This window comes from Salmo salar, chromosome ssa06 (assembly GCF_905237065.1).
Source record: "Salmo salar chromosome ssa06, Ssal_v3.1, whole genome shotgun sequence".
NCBI classification, from domain to species: domain Eukaryota; kingdom Metazoa; phylum Chordata; class Actinopteri; order Salmoniformes; family Salmonidae; genus Salmo; species Salmo salar.
In genome coordinates, this window is record NC_059447.1 from 70333156 (window position 1) to 70357370 (window position 24215).

The 24215-nt window shown below is 44.7% G+C and overlaps 1 protein-coding gene across 1 annotated transcript in view; it reads right to left on the reverse strand.

The window, feature by feature from the left end:
- Positions 1 to 23343, reverse strand: part of akap12b (A kinase (PRKA) anchor protein 12b) — a 62311-nt gene extending 38968 nt beyond the window's left edge. Inside the window, exon 1 of the mRNA XM_014205622.2 lies at positions 23003 to 23343. Within this exon, the coding sequence (XP_014061097.2) occupies positions 23003 to 23119 (117 nt within the window). The 5' untranslated portion in view covers positions 23120 to 23343. The remainder of the gene's footprint in view (positions 1 to 23002) is intronic.
- Between the last annotated feature and the right edge of the window lie 872 nt (positions 23344 to 24215).

Here is a 24215-nt window from a genome sequence, read left to right on the forward strand (position 1 = left end):
GGCAGGTCAGTTTAATGTGGAGACTCATAGGAAACTATGAACATAAGGAAATATATCTCTGCTGAATGGGAGATGGAGGCGCTCCTGTAGTTTAACTCACAGCCTCTGAAGTCCTCAGAGGCCTGATGATCAGCTTTAAGTAGAGACCAGCAGGTGCCCCTTTGACCTCTAGTGACCCCGCCCCCTCTGGCCTACCTCATGATTGGCATTCCCAGCATTCCGTGCCCTCTTCACAAGACTCCGCAGGGGCAACCAGACCCACACCCCTCTCTCTTTGACCAGCCACACCCCTCTCTCTCTTTCCCAATCCACTCACCTCAACAATCCTTGCTCTCACCTCACCTCAACCCCTCCAGGTTCACTCCCCACACTCCCTATTCTTGTCCTCATGTTACCTCACCCCTGTAAAAATGCCACACATTTTGAGGGGTGTTAGAAACACCATGGCTCCATTCCCAATGTTCTGAGATACATGGTCAGAGGCTAGACGTTTCCCTCCCTCACAAGCTCTCCCAGGGGTCATTCTGAAGACATACAGTTCCTATAAGGATAGCTAGAGTGTTTAGGATGCCTGAGAGGGTTTAGGGGTTGTATAATAAGACTGTGCCTACTACAACAGAAACACACACACACACACACACACACACACAGCATGGGGTCCTGAGATGCCTTCCCTCTGACAGTAGATAAGAGGTCTGAGGTCAGGACTCTGGAGCCCTGTCTTACTCAACTTTCTCTCTCTCTGTAACTCACAGGTCTTCCAGGCTAGAAACTGTCAGACAGTCTCAGTCATCCAGATCTGTCTGATAAGAAGTTTCACCCAGAAGACATTTCCTCATCAATTATGCATACACTGTTTTTGGAATCCTTCCACAAGCATTCCAATTGTGTGTATTGATGGGGATCAAATGTGCCAGAGCCAATTGTGCATCTGCTCCCCACTATAGAGGGTATGACAATATCCTGTACTGTACAGTGTCCTAGCCCTGCAACCTTCTGACTGAGTTTAGTGTGTGTGTGTGTGGGTGTGAGTTCCTTTGAGCATATGGTCGTTAGCGTTAGCCACAAGGTTAGCTAGCAGGAAGGTGTGAAATTAGGTCTGTGGGGGGGGGTTGCTTGACCAGCAGGCTTGTGTACCCCTTTACTCTGTACACACAAAGGCACAAGACACAAGTACTTACTAAAAGCTCCCATTTTGACTCTACTCTCTTCTAAAATCTCCTGTCCTCCCCAATCCACATCCCCTCTACATTTTACATTTGAATCATTTAGGAGACACTCTTATCCAGAGCAACTTACAGGGATTTAGGGTTAAGTGCCTTGCTCAAGGGCACATTGTCAGATTTTTCACCTAGTCGGCTCGGGATTCAAACCAGCGACATTTTGGTTACTGGCCCAACGCTCTTCTAACTGCTAGTCTACCTGCCACCCTCTCTCTCTCTCTCCCCACTCCTCCCCTCCTCTCTTCATCTCCTGTCCCGTTGTTGCAGAGGCAGAGGCTCCAGGACAGACATGCTGCTGTCCCCTAAATGACTCTACAGAGCGCTAGCGTACAGACACCCCTCCACCCCATAGAGGGAGGGAGAGAGGGAGGGATGGAGGGGGGAGGGGAGAGGGGGTGTGGGAGGGAGGGGAGAGGGGATGCGGGAGGGAGGGAGGGAGAGGGGATGTGGGAGGGAGGGGAGAGGGGATGTGGGAGGGAGGGAGGGGCTGTGGGTGATGCAGCTGTCTAATTACACCTCTAAAAAAAAACGATTACATTTCTTATCATCTTTATAAAAATATAAAAAACTCCCATTTTATAGACATAATATATTAATTCATATAAATACTGTACACATTTCGAACCACCCTTCTCTCTCCCTCCCTCTGTCTTCAAAGCAACTCCTGACCCCAGAAAACCCAATGACACGCTAACGTGAGTCCACAGGTAACCATACCTGAGGCATCTCCCTGCAGCTTTAGTCAATATGATGATGACATACAGTTAGACAGAGAAAGAGACCCTGACGAGACTACTCCAAGGCTCCCTCTGTCAAAAGGTTGTTATTATGACACACTCCCTTACCGGATCAGGCAACACCTCCCACCTCCCTTCAAGATCTCCTACCCCTCCACCCAACATAGGCTTAGACAAGACATTTTATCATAAGAGGGGCTCTGATGATTCAACATCTAGATATTACATCCAACCCCAGGGGAGAATTAGTAACAGAGCACTACACAGAGGACATCACAAGAACAGCCTGCACCATAAACCACCATTCACCCCATCTGGCAAATACTGTTGTTTAATCAGAGATTTACAGACTTAGAGGGACGGTACTACAGGCCTTACAGCTGGAGAAGCAGGCCATAGAACAGTAGATAACCTGACAGCTGGTGAGCTTCTACAGTACAGAGCTAACCTTGTGCCCTCACTCATATAACTCAAACCGCTCAACAGACAAAGTGAGAGTTCAATGTCAATGTGCTGCAGTCAATTTCTGATTAAACACACCCATTTATACAAACATAAAAACTGTGCACACACACACACACACACACACACACACACACACACACACACACACACACACACACACACACACACACACACACACACACACACACACACACACACACACACACACACACACACACACACACACACAGATTAAATCAGACAGTGATGGGGTCTTTATTAGTTCATTTAGGACAGTTAACCCCGCGCCCTCTGACCTCATGGTGAGGATAGTCCCAGAGCGGAGGGAGGAGAGAAGAAGAGGAGAGGCCAACAGGGTGTGGAGGAAAAATGGGAAAGGAACAAAGGAGGAGGAGAAGAGGAGATAGGAGGGGAGAGGAGAGGAGAGGGAAAGAGGAGGAGATATGTGGGGAGAGGAGAGATTAGGGGAAGGAGAGGAGACAAGCAGACAGAAGGCGATGAAAGCGGCAAGGGACAAGTCCATCTCAATCAGAGTCCCCCAGAGGATCTGAATGTTTCCTTGTGTTAAGCAAGCAAAAACCTGAACACTGGAGTCCTGGGCTGTGAGTTTAGTTCCCCCACGTTTGTCATCTCTTAGTGGACATGTCTATCTGCCTCCACCCCTCCCTGCTCCATTAATGTCTCCTAACCTCCAGCACACATCTATTAAACCTGACCCCTACATTCATAACATACCTGGGATCAAAGACTAGCGGGACCCCTGGCCCAGTCTCTGCTCTCACGCTCTCTTTCTCTCACTTTCTCCTTCTCTGCAGCTCTGAGTGTGTGTGTTTGTGTGTCTGTGTGGGTGTTTGCCGTGCCACACGTATGTGTGTGTGAGTGTATCTGTGTATTCACGTGCACATGAATGTGTGTATATGTGTTTTGTGTGTGTTCCTGCTGTTGTTTACCTGTTCGTCATGGTAACACTGTGTGTAGCGTGTGATCTACAGGCCCTCTGCTTATGGCAGCGTTACAATCTGGCACAGAGAGCATCAATAAAAAAAACTAGATTATACTAGCATAGCTCAGTAACAGCAAACCTAACAGAAGCTAGATGATATAAACTCTGTGTCTTATTTAGTCCAATAAAGCTCTATAAACTGCTGTAACTCAGTAAATTACATCTAACATAACTAGCTAACATGATTCTGTAATGTCACTATTCGGTGACTTTTTATCTGATGTTAAATTTATTAATGCAATTTTTTCTGCAGTATAACCAAGTGTACTTCTCTGAGTTCTCTGCAGGTCTCCCCAGTGTACATGATCTAGTTATGTCCTTTCACATAACTGGGCTTCCCATAGCCTGTGTTGTCTCTCGAACCTCTTCAAACAGTATCTTAAATTAGACATCTCAGTCTTATCATCATATCTGTTTCTGTACTCCAGCTGTAGTCAGACAACATTGGCCATATATGGAAAACACAAAACATACACACTCGGGCAGTGGTCAACAAAATGACCTATTGGGAGTTAAGATGGAAAACTATGATAGAAAGAGAAGGTGGATGGATGGATGGATGGATGGATGGATGGATGGATGGATGGATGGATGGATGGAGGGGCAGGGAATAATAAGAAGAAAAAAACAAGAGGGAGAGAGAAATATAAGACAAGAGCAAAGTCTTTGACTGAAAAGATAAAGTGGAAAGAGACGAGAGTGAGAAGACAACTTACTGAGTTATCCAGTTTGCTCTCAGAAAGTCATTCACATCTTATATAAGACAAGGTCCTCATTCAGTCCATTATCCAACTCCTTTGCAGCCAATTTGATTATGTTGACTGAGCTCATTCAGACAGACAGAGAGACTCTTGCTTTGAGACAAATGGAACAAGTAACTCATTCTCCCACAAATATCACTTATTTCACCATTACAGAAAATCACTTATATCTCCTCAAACAAACCCTGAAATGTGTGAATGGTGGTCAGCCTCAAATATCCTGCAGAGAGGGTAACATAAACCCCATAGAGGTATTGTATAGTCTATGTTGAGCATTGGGATGATTTGGGGTACAAGATAGCAGGGATGTGGAAGTTTACAGCAAGAAGTAGAAGTTAGAAGGTGATTTGAGTAACTTGACAATGAGCTTTAGTGCCCTAAGAAGATGTATTAAGAGCTTTGCTAAACATGACGAGAGGCGAAGGAAACCAGATGCCTCGTAAACAGTTGTATTTATATATTTTTCTGTTAAATCATAATACTGCAGTACTGTGATACTTAGCAAAGTCACGCCCCAACATCAGCCATAGAAAACCACAGACACCAAGCCCCTGCCACGCTTCCCCCTACACAAATGGATGAATTAAACCACAGATACCAAGCCCCTGCCACGCTTCCCCCTACACAAATGGATGAATTAAACCACAGACACCAAGCCCCTGCCACGCTTCCCCTACACAAACGGATGAATTAAACCACAGATACCAAGCCCCTGCCACGCTTCCCCCTACACAAATGGATTAATTAAACCACAGACACCAAGCCCCTGCCACGCTTCCCCCTACACAAATGGATGAATTAAACCACAGATACCAAGCCCCTGCCACGCTTCCCCTACACAAATGGATGATTTAAACCACAGACACCAAGCCCCTGCCACGCTTCCCCTACACAAACGGATGAATTAAACCACAGACACCAAGCCCCTGCCACGCTTCCCCTACACAAATGGATGAATTAAACCACAGACACCAAGCCCCTGCCACGCTTCCCCCTACACAAATGGATGAATTAAACCACAGATACCAAGCCCCTGCCACGCTTCCCCCTACACAAATGGATGAATTAAACCACAGACACCAAGCCCCTGCCACGCTTCCCCTACACAAATGGATGAATTAATCCACAGACACCAAGCCCCTGCCACGCTTCCCCTACACAAACGGATGAATTAAACCACAGACACCAAGCCCCTGCCACGCTTCCCCTACACAAATGGATGAATTAAACCACAGATACCAAGCCCCTGCCACGCTTCCCCTACACAAATGGATGAATTAATCCACAGACACCAAGCCCCTGCCACGCTTCCCCTACACAAACGGATGAATTAAACCACAGACACCAAGCCCCTGCCACGCTTCCCCTACACAAACGGATGAATTAAACCACAGACACCAAGCCCCTGCCACGCTTCCCCCTACACAAATGGATGAATTAAACCAGCAGGCCCAAGCTTGAAAGTATCTTAGGCCTGGTTGTTTGTTTGTGTGTTTGAGGGAGAAGGGGAGGACGTTCTGTATGTGTTCTCTGTGTGTACACCTGTCTTTAGCTGTATCTGGACAAGGCCAATAGGTCCCACCAGGTTCATGTTTAGACCAAAGCTACAAGCGGCCTGTCTTTGTGTCAATCAAACCCCCCCGACCTATGAACCCTGTCAGTCTATACCTCCCACAATTTGTCTGTTTTTCACCCCCCCCACTACTGCACCTCCACTGAACGGCTGCTACAGTGGAGCCCCCCCATGTTGATAGACACACAGGGACAAACAACAACAACCCGTCCCCCAGGACCCCCCAGGATCCACCAGGACCCCCAGGACCCACCAGGACAGGATCACAGACAGGCCACACTGGCCAGCGCTTGACCCCAGTGACCTGACATAGAACTGCCCTGAAATAATAATAAACCTCCCCCTCTTTCCTCCATTCCTGGGTCTTCAGCCTCTCTGATTAGCATCTCCTGTCACGTGGATTGGTTGCGCTTTAAACACATATGTGAGAAAAGAGATTTGGGGGACCTTGTAAAGCCTACAGATACAACAAACATGGATGTGATTATCTGAGTCAGGCAGTAACACAAACCAGACCTCCACACGGTATCTCCCCATCTCAATGAATTACTATACCATTGTCATGTTGAAAAACCTCTCGAAGATCTAGACAAAAAGTAGAATAACCCTTTTGTTAATCTCAGATCGTCTCTGAATATGAACACAAGCAGAGTGAAAGCCCTCATAATTGAGTCTTACAGTGTTCTGTGTAACACACTGTCCAATAAGGAGAAGTTTTTTGGGAAAACAATCTGTGATTGTTCCAGCGTTGCAGGGGCACACACCGTTCCTTCAGTGCTACAAACGCCAGGCCAGAGGCAACACTAGATAAAATAAAAGCAGAGAGAGAGACATGGCAGGTTCACCAGCCAGTCGCCAGTCCTCCCTGATTCAATTTCAATCCGTAAAAAGATACAATATCACAAACAAAATGTATTTCATGGTAGTTTTGTTTGTCGGATGGCCGGGTCGGGCGCTTGCTTCTCACATGCTGCTACTTTTCTTTCTTCTCGTCCTAACCGTTTCCTAACATCATTACTGGAGACATGACGGAAGTCAACAGTAAGAAAGCAGAGGTCTTATTTCAGTCCATCTACGCCAAACACTCTTTTACCATTTATCAGTGTTTCTACCCTCAAAGAAGTCACTGTTTCATCCAAGTAACAAGCTTGAATGTCCACACATGGGCCTTACGTTAACTACTAGGTAAAAATAAGGACACATAAAGCAGGGGTACTATTCTGTCTTGAGCCACTGTCACACAACAAAAAACCTGTCCACTCTGACCTCCCTCCCTCCCTCCAGGACCAGGATTGGTGGATACTACATTAGTAGGAGAAACCACACCTCCAATAGGTTGTTATTGTCTCATAAGACACTGATTATTTTAGACACAATGAGGCACCACTTATAATAATCCAGCATAATCCAACAGAGAAAACTGAAACTGGAACAAAACAGCAAAGCTACCAGCAGGCTTGGCAATGTTATTGGTAAACTGCCCTTTAAAGCAAATGACATTGTTTTCCCTAAAGCCATAATATCAGCCTGCACGGTAATCACTAGTGTAAACAACCAGTAATAACTAACTAGAGTACAGTAAACCAAGTGTCAGGTATTCCCATCCAAACAAAGACAGTATCAACCCTCCAGACCTGTGTACTGTACTTATTCTCACTGAATAGATTTATCGGCCCGAAATGTCAATTTCCATCATTTGACATACACTTTTCAATTCACATTAGCGACGGGAATGTCACGAGCCGAGAGAGGGATCGGTTGACGTTCTTGCTTCGCAGCTCAAAAGTACCGTAAATGTCACAGTAGCCACCAGCCAGGGGGCTAAGCATTGCAAACTATTATCCAAGCTAGCTACTAGCAAGCAACTCTTCATGATATTACCATTTGAACTGTAGGAGTGTTGATCTCAACGAGACAATTCTGTTTACAATGCCCTGCTCAGATGGGGGCAACTGTCAGGCAAGTGTTGTGTGCACCCTCTGGAGGTAGAGCTCGAAACGTCAACGTTTCACAAGTTTACACAACAGTATTGTCTCTCGAGAATCTCTCAAAATTACATTTTTGCTATTGGCAATGTGAAAACGGTCCTAGACAGACAAGCTATTCTATAAAACAAACTGTACGGGTATCCGTTCCCCTCGCTCAGCAAAAGCATAACCACAATCAAATCAAATCAAATGTTATTTGTCACATGCGCTGAACAGGTGTTCATGCGCTGAATGGGGAGGGGGGGGGGCAATGCAAATAGTCTGGGGTAACCATTTAAATAGATGTTCAGGAGACTTATGGCTTGGGGGTAGAAGCTGTTTAGAAGCCTCTTGGACCTAGACTTGGCGCTCCAGTACCGCTTGCCGTGCGGTAGCAGAGAGAACAGTCTATGACTAGGATGGCTGGAGTCTTTGACCATTTTTAGGGCCTTCCTCTGACACCACCTGGTATAGAGTCCTGGATGGCTGGGAGCTTGGCCCCAGTGATGTACTGGGCCGTACACACTACCCTCTGTAGTGCCTTGGGGTCGGAGGCCAGTTGCCATACCAACTGCTTGTTGGTATGTTGTTCTCTAGGGGGGAGTCTCCCCATCCCTCTGTACACTTCCAAGGCGGCAGGATTTACACAGACACTCCCTTAGGGACAGATCCAATGACAGGTGGGCTGATAGATGAACAGGCTGTTTGATCAATACAGTAAATCCCAGAGACTTTACAGTGGAGGGAGGGAAGGAGGGAGAGGGACAAATCCGCCACGCCCCTACACACCACACAACAGTATCATGGGAGGGTCCCGAGTTATGAATCATTGTTTGTCCCATAGACCCCCCCCCCCCACACACCCTTACATCACACCAGAACAGTTAGAGCTGCATCCGAACCAATGGTGCTAAAAAATGCATGGAACAGGGAGAGAGTGGTAGCACGAAAAAAAGAGAGAGAGAAAGAGTTAGGGGAAGAGAGTGGGTGAGAGAAGTGAGAAGGGACGAGGGAGAGAGAGAGAAGAGGGAGTGAGAAAGGGTGAGAGGGGGCGATGAGTGCATGGTGGTGCGTGCAGTGACGGGGGCGTAGGGTTATTTTTGGAGAGGAGAGTCTCTGGGCCTCAGATGATGGGACGGACCGCCGCAGTGGAGAACACAGAGCGCCTGCGTCAGGGGGAGGGAGGAGGGGGAGAGAGAGGGAGAGAGAGAGAGACAAAGAGAGAGAAATAACCACCTCCCGACAAACAACCACTCCAGCACAACAACAACTCCCTCAATATTGGCCTGTTCCATATCAACAAAACTGCACCGGAGAGTATCAAACACTATACTGAAAGAACAAGAAAGGATGATGTCTGCAAAATGTAATACTGTCTCATTCACAAGTCAAATACTTTTAATTTGATGGAATGTGTAGAGAACAGTGCAAAGTGCAGGAGAAAGAGCATGGTAAAGCAAACAACAAACAAACAAACAAGATTAGTTAGTGCTCTCTCTCGTGATCCTGATCCATGCAAAACCAATTTCACAACATCACACCTAAACACAAGAAACATACTGTCAAATAAAGCAGCAATGAACGGGTTTCACAGAAAGGACAAAATATCATTTGGATAAAAAGGGTTCATGAGAATATGTTTTTTGTAAGTATTTTTTGCATTAGCATATGTGCTAACGTGCATCTATAGGTACAGTGCATCCATATTTGAATGCAGCAACAATTTTTTCTAAAAACCACGATAGACTGATGTAATGAGTCTAAATACAAAATCTGGAGTGAATCTGACTCATGGTTCATAAGGAGAAGATGATTGCAGATGAATTTGAGCATTAGCTTTAAACATGCAAAGAATGATTGTTAAAAACAAAAATATAAATGCAACATGTAAAGTGTTGGTCCCCATGTTTCATGAGCTGAAATAAAAGATCCCAGAAATGTTACAGATGGACAAAAAGCTTATTTCTCTTCAATTTTGGGCACACATTTATTTACATCCCCGTTAGTGAGCATTTCTTCTTTGCCAAGATAATCCATCCACCTGACAGTTGATTAAACAGCATGACACAGGTGCACCTTGTGCTGGGGACAATAAAAGGCCACTCTAAAATGTGCAGTTTTGTCACACAACCCAAATTAATGATAATTTCTCTACCATAAGCCACCCCCAACATTGTTTTAGAGAATTTGGCAGTACATCCAACCGGGCCTCACAGCCGCAGACCGCGAGGAACCACGCCAGCCCAGGACCTCTACATCAGGCTTCTTCACCTGTGGGATCGTCTGAGACTAGCCACCCAGACAGCTGATGAAGCTGTGGGTTTGCATAACCAACAGATGCATATCTGTATTCCCAGTCATATGAAATCCATAGATTAGGGCCTAATGAATTTATATAAATTGACTGATTTCCTTAGATTAACTGTAACTCAGTAAAATCTTTGAAATTGTTGCATGTTGCGTATATATTTGTATATTATTTATATATTATATATTATTCCATATTCATCTCTTAGTAAACACATACATTTGGTCAAACTTTGGTCTACAACCAAACTTTAAGCAATAACAGCTGAGGTGAAATGAAAACACAGCCTCTTGTCCAGCCATGACTTTAATACAGACATTAAATCGATTGTCCAGTAGTAGCAGACCTGCTGTGGTTGAGCATCCAATCAGAATGATTGATTAGTCCAGACAGGCCCTAGCACTCCACAGGGTGTCGTGAAAAGCCCAAACCCGCTGACCAGACCTGTGCCACTCAATAACGCATCACATCACGGGAGAGAGAGAGAGAGAGAGAGAGAGAGAGAGAGAGAGAGAGAGAGAGAGAGAGAGAGAGAGAGAGGGGAGGGAGGGGCGGGGGAAAGGATTGTAGATTAATATTTAAAGACAGATAAGGAGATAGAGAGGGAAAATGGGTGTGTTTTTAGGTTAGATTAGTTTATTAATCACATGCTCATTATCACAGATGTAATCGCATGGTACAGTGAAATTCTTAAACTCCAAGCTCCAACAGTGCTGGTCAAAAAGAGAAGTGAATGAAACAATAAAATAATAATAATATATACATTTTTACAACTGTAACAGTGATAAATGTCCATTGGGGGTGGGGGTAGGATAAATATATGTGGGGTGGGGTGGGGGGGGTAGAACGTCCATAGGAGGAGCAGCAGGGGGGTTATGCTCTTGATGGTGCTCCTGTAAGCTTCCGGTCAGTGGTGGTGGAGTTACTGTACCAGGCCGATAGTATGCTCTCAATGGTGCTACTGTAGAACACTGTGAGGGCCCTCGGGGACAGGACGGATTTCTTCAGCCTCCTGAGGTTGAAGAGTTGCTCTTGTGCCTTCTTCACCACGGTGTCTGAGTGGTTTGACGATTTCAGCTCCTCTCTTCCTACTTATTAAATGGACTGGAACCATAGCGGAGTGGAGGGACACGGATTCCTTATCAAATCTCTCTGGGAAACTAGGGATGATGAGCATGTCTCCCTGGCCATGACTCCCCCCTCTTCATGGGGGCATGCTGCTGCTGTGTCATATTGTACATTTGATGTGTGTAATTTTATATTCTGCAGGGTTAATTTGAAAAAGAGACCTTGGTCTCAACATGACTCCGTGTCAAAATAAAGGTTAAATAAAGGTTTAAAAAAATCTGTGTGCTCACTGGGTTACTGTGTATGCATGAGATATATGGCTGTAAATGGCTGTTTTACAACACAATATGTTAAACCCCAAAGCTAAAGTTAAGGTATAACATATCTAGTGGTATACTGTAGTCTAACTGAATAACAACAGCATGACTAATGGTATGGGACAGAGTATAGGCTACTGTAAATACACACAGCCATCAGTGTGGGAACATTGCATTAGTTAACAGTTCTCTGCTGCCAAGATAGAAAACCCCACACCCACCAGAATCCCTAGCTCTGCCTTTTCCCCTTTTCCAAGAATGAAAGAGGATAGCGATGTGTTTGTTTTCCAGAAGATTTGAATAGAAATTGTTCCAGCGTCCGGTGGGAAAACCAGCCCGGAGTGCCCATACAGAGGTGCACTTGTCCGCAAGGCCTACTTCAAAATGCCATCCTTAAATGCTAGCGTACATTACATTATCATTAATCTACAAGACAATCTTTGGGCCTACTTCAAGTCAAAGCAGTTTATTGTAACTATGTCATGTCGTGCCTCACCTTCTAATGCACTTTTAATCCCAGTAAAAAGGCAACAACAATACAACAATTTCAAATATACTGATCAATCTATCAATAATAACCACATGAATAACCAGCCAACTGGACTGGAGAATCCACAGATAAGCCTGTCCTGGTCTGTGTGTGAAATATAACAGGCCCGGATCAAAAGACAACCTATTAGATTAGAGAGCCACAGACCAGACGGCCCTCCATGTGATGTTTCCCTATAACTCAATATAGCTGACAGAAAAACACAGAAACACATTCATGCTGTCTCAATGATGGGACTGTCTCTAAAGAGGGGGCAAGCCTATTTCAGGAACACTTTAAAATGATCATAATCTAATTTATATCATCATATGAATTGATCTTTCCGATTGTAATGTTCTTAGTTTATTTCCCAGGAACTCATTATCATGTAACGGAATTGTAATCCCTGTCAGAGGTAGCGAGAGGTGAGAAACGGACAAAAGAATGAGAGCCTCCTTTCATTTTTTAAAACCCAAATACACAGGTCCATTCTTTTCAGAGCGGTGCTGGCGGTGGATCTGATATGGCCAAGATGGGGGGATGGAGGGATGGAGGGAGGACAAACTCTAATTACACACAAGCTTCTTCCCATTTCGTCTCCATTAAGAGAGAGAGGGGGAGGAGAGTTTGTACAGAACAGTGAGTCCACATAAAAGACTAAAACAACACAGAGAAGACACTCTGGGAAGAGAACATTGTACTCTGAACAAAAACATAAACACATCTTGCAACAATTTAAAAGATTTTACTGAGTTACAGTCCATATAAGGAAATCAGTCAATTTAAATAAATTCATTAGGCCCTAATCTATGGGTTTCACATGACTGGGAAAAACAGTTAATCATCTGTTGGTCAGAGATATTTCTAAAACAATTTGGGGCGTGGATCAGAAAAACAGTCAGTATCAGGTGTGACCACCATTTGCCTCATGCAGCGCGACACATCTCCTTCGCATAGAGTTGATCAGGCTGTTAATTGTAGCACGTTGTCCCACTCCTCTTCAATGGCTGTGCGAAGTTGCTGGATATTGGCGGGAACTAGAACACGCTGTCGTACACATCAATCCAGAGCATCCCAAACATGTTCAAAGGGTGACATGTGTGGTGTGTATGGGGGCCATGGAAGAACTGGGATATTTTCAGCTTCCAGGAATTGTGTACAGATTCAGTTAAGAACAAATTCTTATTTACGATGACGGCCTACCCTTGCGACATGGGGCTGTGTATTATCTTGCTGAAATATGAAGTGATGGCGGCGGATGAATAGCACGACAATGGGCCTCAGGATTTCGTCATGGCATTCAACCTGCCAACGATAAAATGCAATTGCGTTCATTGTCCGTAGCTTATGCCTGCCCACACCATAACCCAACCGCCACCATGGGGCGCTCTGTTCACAATGTTGACATCAGCAAACCGCTCGCCCACACGACACCATACAGTTGAAATCAGGATTCATCTGTGAAGAGCACATTTCTCTAGCATGCCAGTGGCCATTGAAGGTGAGCATTTGCCCACTGAAGTCGGTTACAATGCCACCCTGCAGTCAGGTCAAGATCCTGGTGAGGACGACAAGCATGCAGATGAGCTTCCCTGAGATGGTTTCTGACAATTTGTGCATACATTTGGTTGGTTGCACAAACCCACAGTTTCAGCTATCCGGGTGGCTAGTCTCAGACGATCCCGCAGGTAAAGAAGCCTGATGTGGAGGTCCTGGGCTGGTGTAGTTGCACGTGGTCTGCGGTTGTGAGGCCCGGTTGGACGTACTGCCAAATTCTCTAAAACGACGTTGGAGGTGGCTTATTGTAGAGAAATGAACATTAATTCACTGACAAAACTGCATATTTTAGAGTGGCCTTTTATTGTCCCCAGCACAAGGTGCACCTGTGTCATGATCATGCTGTTTAATAAACTTCTTGATATGACACACCTGGATCTTGGCAAACGAGAAATGCTCACTAACATGGATGTAAACACATTTTTGCACAACATTGTTGAGAAATAAGCTTTTGTGCATATGGTACATTTGTGGGATCTTTTATTTAATCTCATGAAACAACACTTTACATGCTGCGTTTATATTTTTGCTCAAAATAGCTTTACTAGCTTACATAAAACGCGACATGTTCAATGATAACAATATTCTCAATCAGGGAGAAAATAAGCATATCAGATAAGATAAAGGGAATTCAAATTCAATTTCCCTTCCCAAACTGCATTATCCTTTCTTTAACGATTGGAACACTCCCTTTCCCTAATTCTCCTTCCTGTTGTCACCCAAGGGACCAATCCCAAATCACCATTCTAGTGTCCATGGTGATAGTTCTCCACACCCCTAAGCATAATAATCACCTGACAATGATCTATGCATGGTGTGGTTTGTAGGGCTAACCATGAGTTATAGAAGGATTTACTGAAGATAAATAGCTAAGACAGAGATCTTTACAGAGACCTAAAATATGTGAGGAGGGGAACAACTGATCGCTTTTGGATATGCACGTGAGGAAGGTATCAGACTATCGCAAATGAACTGTATTCGTGTTGCACGTGCATTCTGTTTTGTGCATAGAAGGTACTTCTATCATGGTTTAACAGAATGATGTAATCAAGTGAGGCTCTTATAACATTCAATAGCAACCTCTCATCACGTCACCTTTCCTTTGTGACCAAAGATCTGACAGGACTGGCTAGGTTAATGCTATATGGTTGAAACCTATCCAGTCCTTCCACACAGTTGTCATGAAGAGAATGATTCGAGAAAAAGAGGGAGGCCTTGTGAGAGTATTGGGATGTAGCTGCAGACTCCTACTCAGTCAAAACTCTCCCATTAACCCAAAGCTGAAGATGAGATGGGAGTTCCCCCATTATAGACTCTTTCTTTACCTGAATCCATTTCACTCTCTACCCCTACTGTCATCAGGGGACCAGGAACAATCGCCTGATTCATGTCTTTATGTCACCCTGGCAGGTCCCTCTCTCACTCCACCTCTATGTCTCTCTCTCTCTCTCTCTACTCTCCATCTCCCTCGCACTCTCTCCATCCCCCCTGCCTACCCAAAACGCTCCCCTTACTGGGGTCTCTCCATCCTGGCTGTTTTGGGCCGGTGCACACAGGGCCTCAACACTGTCCCCCTCAGCCCATCCTCAATGGCTCCTCTGTTTGGCCTCATGCCCCGCTCCCCTCCCACCCCTCACCCCCTCCCCTCCACTCCCTGCCTGCCTCGTCCATCAGTCCTAAACAGTATAATCAGTGTCATAACGGAGCCAGATCAGCCAGTGCTCATTATAAAGGAACGTATGGGCCTTTATGCCATCCGCTCATTACATTACATAACATTAATATCCATGTTCCTAACAGCAGCTAGTGTGTTCCACTGAGAGCCAGTGAGTACCCTCTATTGGGAGCTACGTGTAGCTTGACACAGGCAAGTGGAAACAGTGTTTATATGAATGCATGTATGTCTTTATGGATGGATGGTGCTATGTAAGGAATGTTTATGCTACATACATTCCTTGATTGACACAGCTGGTTTGTGTGTGTCAGTAGCAAAACAATGTATGTAGGCTCCCACCCAACTAGCGCGAGAGAAAGGGAAGTGAATGAGGAAATGATAGCGGGAGAGTGAGCTGGAGAGAAAGAAAGAGAGAGAGAGGGGGAGAGAGAGAGAGCGAGAGAGAGAGAGAGAGAGAGAGAGAGAGAGTTTCAAGTTTCATGTTTTTAATGTCACATGCACAATTACAGTGACATTCCTTGCAAACTCAAAACCCAACAATGCAATAATCCATAACAATGCTATACTAGAAAAAACGAACAAGAAATATGAAGAACGCAATAAGTAAGTAAGCATACTATGTACAGGGTCAGTTCCAATACCATATTAAAATGTGCAGGGATACTGGATGGCAGGGAGCTCGGCCTCTGTGATGTACCAGCCTGTCCGCATCACCCTCTGTAGCGCCATGCGTTCGAGGGTGGTGCTATTGCCATACCAGGTAGTGATGCAGCCAGTCAAGATGCTCTCATTGGGACAGCTGTAGAACTTTTGAGGATTTAATGGCCCATGCCAAACTTTTTCAACCTCATGAGGGGGAAGAGGTGCTGTTGCGCCTTCTTCACGTGTTTGGACCATTTGAAGTCTTTAGTGATTTGGACACCAAGGAACTTGAAGCCCTCGATCTGCTCCACTGTGGATGGGGGCATGCTCACCTCCCTGTTTCCTGTAGTCCACGATCAGGTCCTTGGTCTTACTGACATTGAGGGAGAGGTTGTTGCTCTGGCACTACACTGCCAGGTCACCGACCTCCTCCCAGTGGGCTGACCCATCGTTGCTGGTGATCAGGCCTACCACCGTAGTGTCATCAGCAAACTTGATGATGGTGTTGGAGTCATGCGCAGCCACGCAGTCGTGGGTGAACAGGGAGTACAGGAGGGAACTAAGCACACTCCCCTGTGGGGCTCCTGTGTTGAAGGTTAGCGTTGGGGAGGTGATCTTGCCTACCCTCACCACCTGGGGTCGGCCCGTCAGGAAGCCCAGGATCAAGTTGTAGAGGGAGATGTTCAGACCCAGAGTCCTAAGCTTGGTGATGAACTTGGAGGGGACAATGATGTTGAACGCTGAGCTGTAGTCAATAAACAGCATTCTCACATAGGTATTCCTCTTATCTAGATGGGTGAGGGCAGTGTGGAGAGCAATTGAGATTGCATCATCTATGGACCTGTTGGGGCGGTATGCAAATTGGAGTGGGTCTAGATTGTCTGGGATGATGGAGTTGATATGTGGCATAACCAGCATTTCAAAGCACTTCATAATTACAGAAGTGAGTGCTACAGGGCGGGTGTTGACTTGATTAAAGACCTTTCTGACGTCGGTCTTGGAGAGCGAGTTCACCCACCCTCTGGGTTGGTGATGTACCTCACCCCCAGCGAGATGTTGTTGTTGTCAAAGCGTTCATAAAATGCATTGAGTTGGTCTGGTAGAGAGGCATCGTTGGGCAGATCACGGTTGGGTCTTCCTTTGTAATCCGTAATGGACTGTAGACCTTGCCACATGCAGCGGGTGTGGTAGCCTGTGTAATATGATTCCACCTTATTCCTAGATTGTCATTGGCTGGTTTGATGACTCTGCGGAAGTCATAGCGGGCCTTCTTACACTTATTCCTGTTCTCAACCGTAGCCTCAGTTCTGTCTATGATAGCTCTGTGTGTGGTAGTCCTGTCCTTTAGTTTAGCGCCAACCTTGGTGTTAATCCAGGGCTTTTGATTGGGGAATAGCAAACCCTCACCAGGGGTACAACATCGCCGTTGCATTTTCTATATGAAGCTGGTGACAGAGGTGGTTAGCTCGTCAATGTTATCGGTGGAGTCTCGAAACATATTCCAATCAGCGTTAGCAAAGCAGTCATGTAGCATAATCTCTGATTCTGGTGACCCTTTCTCAAGAGAGCGAGTCACGTGTACTTCCCATTTGAGTTTCTGCTTGCAAACAGGAAGCAGGAGTACAGAATCATGATCTGATTTGCAGAATGGCGAACAAGTGAGGGCCTTGAATGCTTGCTTGTGGGTAGAATAACAGTGGTCTAGGACTTTATCGCTCCTAGTGGCGTTGGAGACGTGTTGACGGAAATTGGGCATCACGTGTCTCAGTGACACAGAATTAAAATCGCCAGCCACCAGAAAATAAGCCTCTGGGTGTAGGTTTTCTTGCTTGTTTATAGCCTTATACAGTTATTTAAGTGCCAGCGTGTTATTTTTCTTGTCCTGAGGTGGAATGTATACAACAGTCACGATAACAGCTGAAAACTCCCTCGGAAGGTAGATGGGTCGTGTATTCCAAGACGGGTGAACAGTGGGTCGACACTTCCACCATGCTGGTGGCACACCAGTTGGTGTTGATGTAGAGGCAAACTCCTCCCCCCTGGATTTCCCCGACTCCACTGTCCTGTCTGCCTGGTGAATGGAGAATCCATCGAGTTGGATAGCCATGGGGGGTATTTTGTCCAAGAGCCATGTTTAAGAAAAGCAAAGAATATCGCAGTTTCAAGAGTCAGGTTGGTAGCAAATCCGCAATCGGCGGTCATCCATTTTATTATCAAGATTGGCCTGTAGAATGGAGGGAAGAGGTGGCCGGTTTTCCCTTCGCATTAATCTCACCAGGATCCCCCTGCTTGCCTCTGCAGCCCGAAAATTGGGTTGGAATTACAGAGAGAGCCCAGAGCAGATGAGTCGAAGTTGATGCCGGAATTAGGGTAAGTAACTGCCAATCTGATGTTCAAAAGTTCTTGTTGGTTGTAAGAAATAATAGCGGATACATTTCGTGAAAATAAATTAAAAATAAACAACAAAATAATTACAAAATAGCAAAGTTGGGTCGGAGCTTGCAAAACGATGGCCATCCAGTATGTTGCCAATTTCATAGAAGAGAACAAAAACTAAATGTCAAAGTTTGGGTGTCTGAGGGATCAAGTGCCCCATTGGTGTGTGTTCCTCCACCCATAAATACACCCATAGACACACAGACACAGATACACACACACACACACACAAACACACACACAGACAAGCAAGCATGCACGCATACTCACACTCTCTCACACAACACAAACACAAATACGCACACATCCAAACACTCCACCCACATGATACACACTATCTCTCGACACACTGACACACGCCATGTTTTTGGTGGTTGGGAAGTGTTTGGGGGAGCACATACTCAGCACTGGACCACCCCTGACCTACTTCTGAGCACCGATGGTGGGGAAAGGGGGAACAAGGCGGAAGATAGGAGGAGAGAAGGTGGTGGAGGGAGAAGAGAGGCATTCCCTGGAACACTCTCCTACTGCCAATCTACCCCTCTAAACAACGTCATCTCTCTAAACGATCTACATACCACCTCATCTCCCAAAACCATCTACATACCACCTCATCTCTCTAAACCATATTCATACCACCTCATCTCTCTAAACCATCTACATACCACCTCATCTCTCTAAACCATTTACATACCACCTCATCTCCCAAAACCATCTACATACCCCCTCATCTCCCAAAACCATCTACATACCACCTCATCTCCCAAAACCATCTACATACCACCTCATCTCTCTAAACCATCTACATACCACCTCATCTCCCAAAACCATCTACATACCACCTCATCTCTCTAAACCATCTACATACCACCTCATCTCCCAAAACCATCTACATACCCCCTCATCTCCCAAAACCATCTACATACCACCTCATCTCTCTAAACCCTCTACATACCACCTCATCTCTCTAAACCATCTACATACCACCTCATCTCTCTAAACCATCTACATACCACCTCATCTCCCAAAACCATCTACATACCACCTCATCTCCCAAAACCATCTACATACCACCTCATCTCTCTAAACCCTCTACATACCACCTCATCTCTCTAAACCATCTACATACCACCTCATCTCTCTAAACCATCTACATACCACCTCATCTCCCAAAACCATCTACATACCACCTCATCTCTCTAAACCATCCACATACCACCTCATCTCTCTAAACCATCTACATACCACCTCACTACCTGTGACAGAGCCATTGCCACTGGGTGATAATCCTACATAAGGATGTGGTAAGATGTTGTAACTACAGTTGAAGTCAGAAGTTTACATACACCTTAGCCAAATACATTTAAACTCAGTTTTTCACAATTCCTGACATTTAATCCTAGTAAAAATGCCCTGTCTTAGGTCAGTTAGGATCACCACTTTATTTAAGAATGTGAAATGTCAGAATAACAGTAGAGAGAAAGATTTATTTCAGCTTTTATTTATTTCATCACATTCCTAGTGGGTCAGAAGTTTACATACACTCAATTAGTATTTGGTAGCATTGCCTATAAATTGTTTAACTTGGGTCAAACGTTTTGGGTAGCCTTCCACAAGCTTCCCACAATAAGTTGGATGAATTTTGGCCCATTCCTCCTGACAGAGCTGGTGTAACTGGGTCAGGTTCATAGGCCTCCTTGCTTGCACACGCCTTTTCAGTTCTTCCCACACATTTTCTGTAGGTTTGAGTTTGGAAGACCCATTTGCGAACAAGCTTTAACTTCCTGACTGATGTCTTGAGATGTTGCTTCAATATAGCCACATCATTTTCCTACCTCAAGATGCCATCTATTTTGTGAAGTGCACCAGTCCCTCCTGCAGCAAAGCACCCCCACAACGTGATGCTGCCACCCCCGTGCTTAACGGTTGGGATGGTGTTCTTCGGCTTGCAAGCATCCACCTTTTTCCTCCAAACATAACAATGGTCATTATGGCCAAACAGTTCTATTTTTGTTTCATCAGACCAGAGGACATTTCTCCAAAAAGTACGATCTTTGTCCCCATGTGCAGTTGCAAACCTTAGTCTGACTTTTTTATGGCGGTTTTGGAGCAGTGGCTTCTTCCTTGCTGAGTAGCCTTTCAGGTTATATTGAATCAGGACACGTTTTACTGTGGATACAGATACCTTTGTACCTGTTTCCTCCAGCATCTTCACAGGGTCCTTTGCTCTTGTTCTGGGATTGATTTGCACTTTTCGCACAAAAGTACGTTCATCTCTAGGAGCCAGAAATAGGCCTTGAAATATATCCACAGGTACACCCCCAATTGACTCAAATGATGTCAATTAGCCCATCAGAAGCTTCTAAAGCCAAGACATCCTTTTCTGGAATTTTCCAAGCTGTTAAAAGGCACAGTCAACTTAGTGTATGTAAACTTCTGACCCACTGGAATTGTGATACAGTGAATTATAAGTGAAATAATCTGTCTGTAAACTATTGTTGGAAAAATGTATTGTGTCATGCACAAAGTAGATTTGCCAAAACTATAGTTTGTTAACAAGACATTTGTGGAGTGGTTGAAAAACAAGTTTTAATGACTCCAACCTAAGTGTATGTAAACTTCTGACTTCAACTCTATATAATAACAGACCATGAGGCACTACTCAGTCAGATGGAATCTCTGGGATACAGGTAAACCTGGATTATATGACAAATGAAAGAAGCCAAACCCCACATCATAAGACAGGCTTAAAGACAATAGCAAACTTCAAAAGCTGTCTGGATCCCGACCATGATGGCCCTGAGATAGAAGGCCCTTGGCCAGGTGATATAGACTGCCACAAAACATGCAGTCAATGTTTAGTCACTAAAGGGCTGTATAACTGTCAGTCTGAAGGTCTGAGTGACACATTCAAGCCTTTGTTGAACTTCACTTCAGTCTGAAAACTAACAGGTGTTTATTCAAGTCATAGCTACTTCAGTGAGAAGTTGATCTCTTCCTGATCTAATCAAGTTTAGAGTGCTCTCCAGTTCCTTAGGTGGGCATTAAACCAATCAGACGTTGACATTAGATGGGAAACATTTTAGATGGGGAAACCATGAAAATCACTGCATAAGAAAGGCATTGCACTGTACTTGTGCTCGTGACATTAAAGCTTGAAACTAAAGCTGGCTCCTGTATCCAATTCTCCAACACATTTGGGTGAAAATGTATGTTTGAAAGTGTGACGTTTGCTATGGATTTGCTGTTCAGCAGCGAAGGGTAATATTTCGATCTTCTTTGATATAGCTGGTTATCTTTCAAATACAACAGAATAAAGATAAACTAAAAACTGACCTTTGACCTTCTACCCATAGAAAGGTCAATAAATTCAATATGTTTTAATGGTGCCTCAAAAACAGCAGGTGGCCAAATTTGCCAAGAAATTAGCAAAAGTCATCCCAAAGTTGTATTATTCACACATAGCCAACAGAAGCATTAACACAGCAGCAATACATTTTACATTTACGTCATTTAGCAGACGCTCTTATCCAGAGCGACTTACAAATATTCACGCGCCAATACATCCATAACTCATCTCATCTTACAGTAGAAAAAACATCCCTCATGCCTATCAGCAGCAGATCGTTGGACACACACAGTGCCCGGCCTGGCTTCTAGAACAAATTGTGTGTGTGTGTGTGTGTGTGTGTGTGTGCGTGCGTGCATCTGTGTGTGACCGTGCAATGGTTTCAAGGATCTCAAGTCAAAACCAGCCAGGCGTCCACTTGAACATTTGCGGTGGTCTTGTTATTTTCTTTTCATACAGTGCAAATAGAGACACATGACTTCCCACTGCTAAGTCTGGAGCGCTGCACTGTCCACCACAGCAGAATCAGCGTCATATGGACCTTGTTGTTGTCAACATGATCCATGGTTAATTGTTTGCAATATAACATAGATGTGGCAACTATGCACCCTACATACTAACATGGGACCAGCAAATTTCTCAATTAATTAGCAATGTATGAGCAGCTAGGTCAAGCACATTGCAATCAACAACATGGCATTATCATGTGACAACGTGACACAAAAAGACAAAAGGTAATTAGTGGCCAAAATTTGGTCTAGGGTATCTTAGAATATTTTTCAAAAAGTGTGGGAAACTGTCTAGATGTATAAACCTGGAGACCAAGACAAGACAAGCAGCTGTCAATCAACATGGGGGGGGGTGCCATAATATTCTGCATGACATAATTTAACAAGATATTGAAGCCTGTATTATGATTGCATGTTTGTTATTATCATGATTATGAATATGATTACAAATGTTTACTAAATATCTATTTTATTATTATTGTTATCATTCTACATCACAGGCAGAAAATCCATGCTGCTATATTGAAAGGCTCTCAGGGACTGTTGATGTCGTGAGACCAGGTATTGAGCAGTAAATCGTGACCACGGCAGACAATTTTCGGGGGTGCTGCTGCTACCAGCCACAGACAGACAGGCTCACTGCTGCGGGCACAGGCACATTGCATTACTCAGCGAAACTGCCGCGCATCCCACCAGCGATCGTTTATGATTTCTAACAAAATGTGCGACATTGATGCCCAATATTTATATTTTGTTAATCTATCAAAACAAACTCGTTGGAACTGCCCAGGAGGGTATGCGCCTGGTATTCTCTGTGGCAAGCTTGCGGGTAATGTCATTGTCAGCTGTAAAGGGGCCTGTACTAGGGTATGTATACTTTTACCTTGGCGTCGACAACGCTATCCCCCTCCGAAATCGCGTTCACCTCCGCGCTCAGCTCCTCGGCTGACGCATCCTCTTGGCTCTTTTCGTCTGGTTGCGCTGAGGTCTGTGCTCCCATGGCGAAAACCGCACTTCTTTCTCCTCTTTGGTTGATTTGGCTCGTGCTCGCTCCGAAACCACCGCAAACGCGACAAAACTTCAAAAGGTAGTAAGCGACACCAAGTATGTATCCACGCGCCAAAAATGCGTCCTGAGGACCGCTCCGGGGTAGTCGAGCTATTAAGTGATGAAACGAGAGTGTCAGCGAACTGTTTTAGGGCCCCCTCCTTCCCTCGCTATCACATGGACCAGGCCAGTGCGCCACGGCACGCCTTGCAGCATCAGATGGGATTGGGAACGAGGCAGAAACCTGATGAGAGAGGGGAAGAGCAGTCACATTATGCAGCATAGCCCATACACCGACCTCATCCTCCACAAAATTAGTCCAACTTTGAAATGAATGAATAAACAGAACAAAGGCTAGGTCAGAGGAGTTATTCAATAATGTTAGACTTCAGCGTGTAGGTCTACACAGGGATAAATACATCTTAGTATGGAACATTGTCTGATGCTGACAGACGTCAGGGAAATGGAGGACCAGTGTCCGGGCTGTGAGAAGTTTCTCTCTTGCTCTCTCACAACATATCGGTATGTGGAAATATATAATTATCAGGCTTAATTTGGCACAGTCACAACGCACAACACACACAGTTACTGTTAATATGTTTTGCATAAACTCACTCACACACACACACACACTTCTTTTTTTGTGTCATATTTTTCCCCCAAAAAATATCTTGTTTTTTTCCCACACTCCATGTACAAACGTATACTTACAAATAAAAATTTACAGACACACACAAACAATAACTACATCTAATCTGCCCAGACAGTTATACTCACATTCCTATCCCTAGTGCCTGCATTGTTTGACACTTGACCTAAAATTGTATCAATTTGATATTCTTGGCAGCCCATGCTATTTCAATATTGTAAAATAAATTATTTGATATTTCCACTGTGTTAATGATGGTGAACTGATTGATTTCTACGTTTTTAGTATACATTTTTTTCAAGATGAGTGATGAGAAGATTGTTCAGTCCATTGGGTATGTAACTACCTCCCCATATGCCATGTCTTGAAATATGCAGACGGACTGATTAAAAGTACTTTT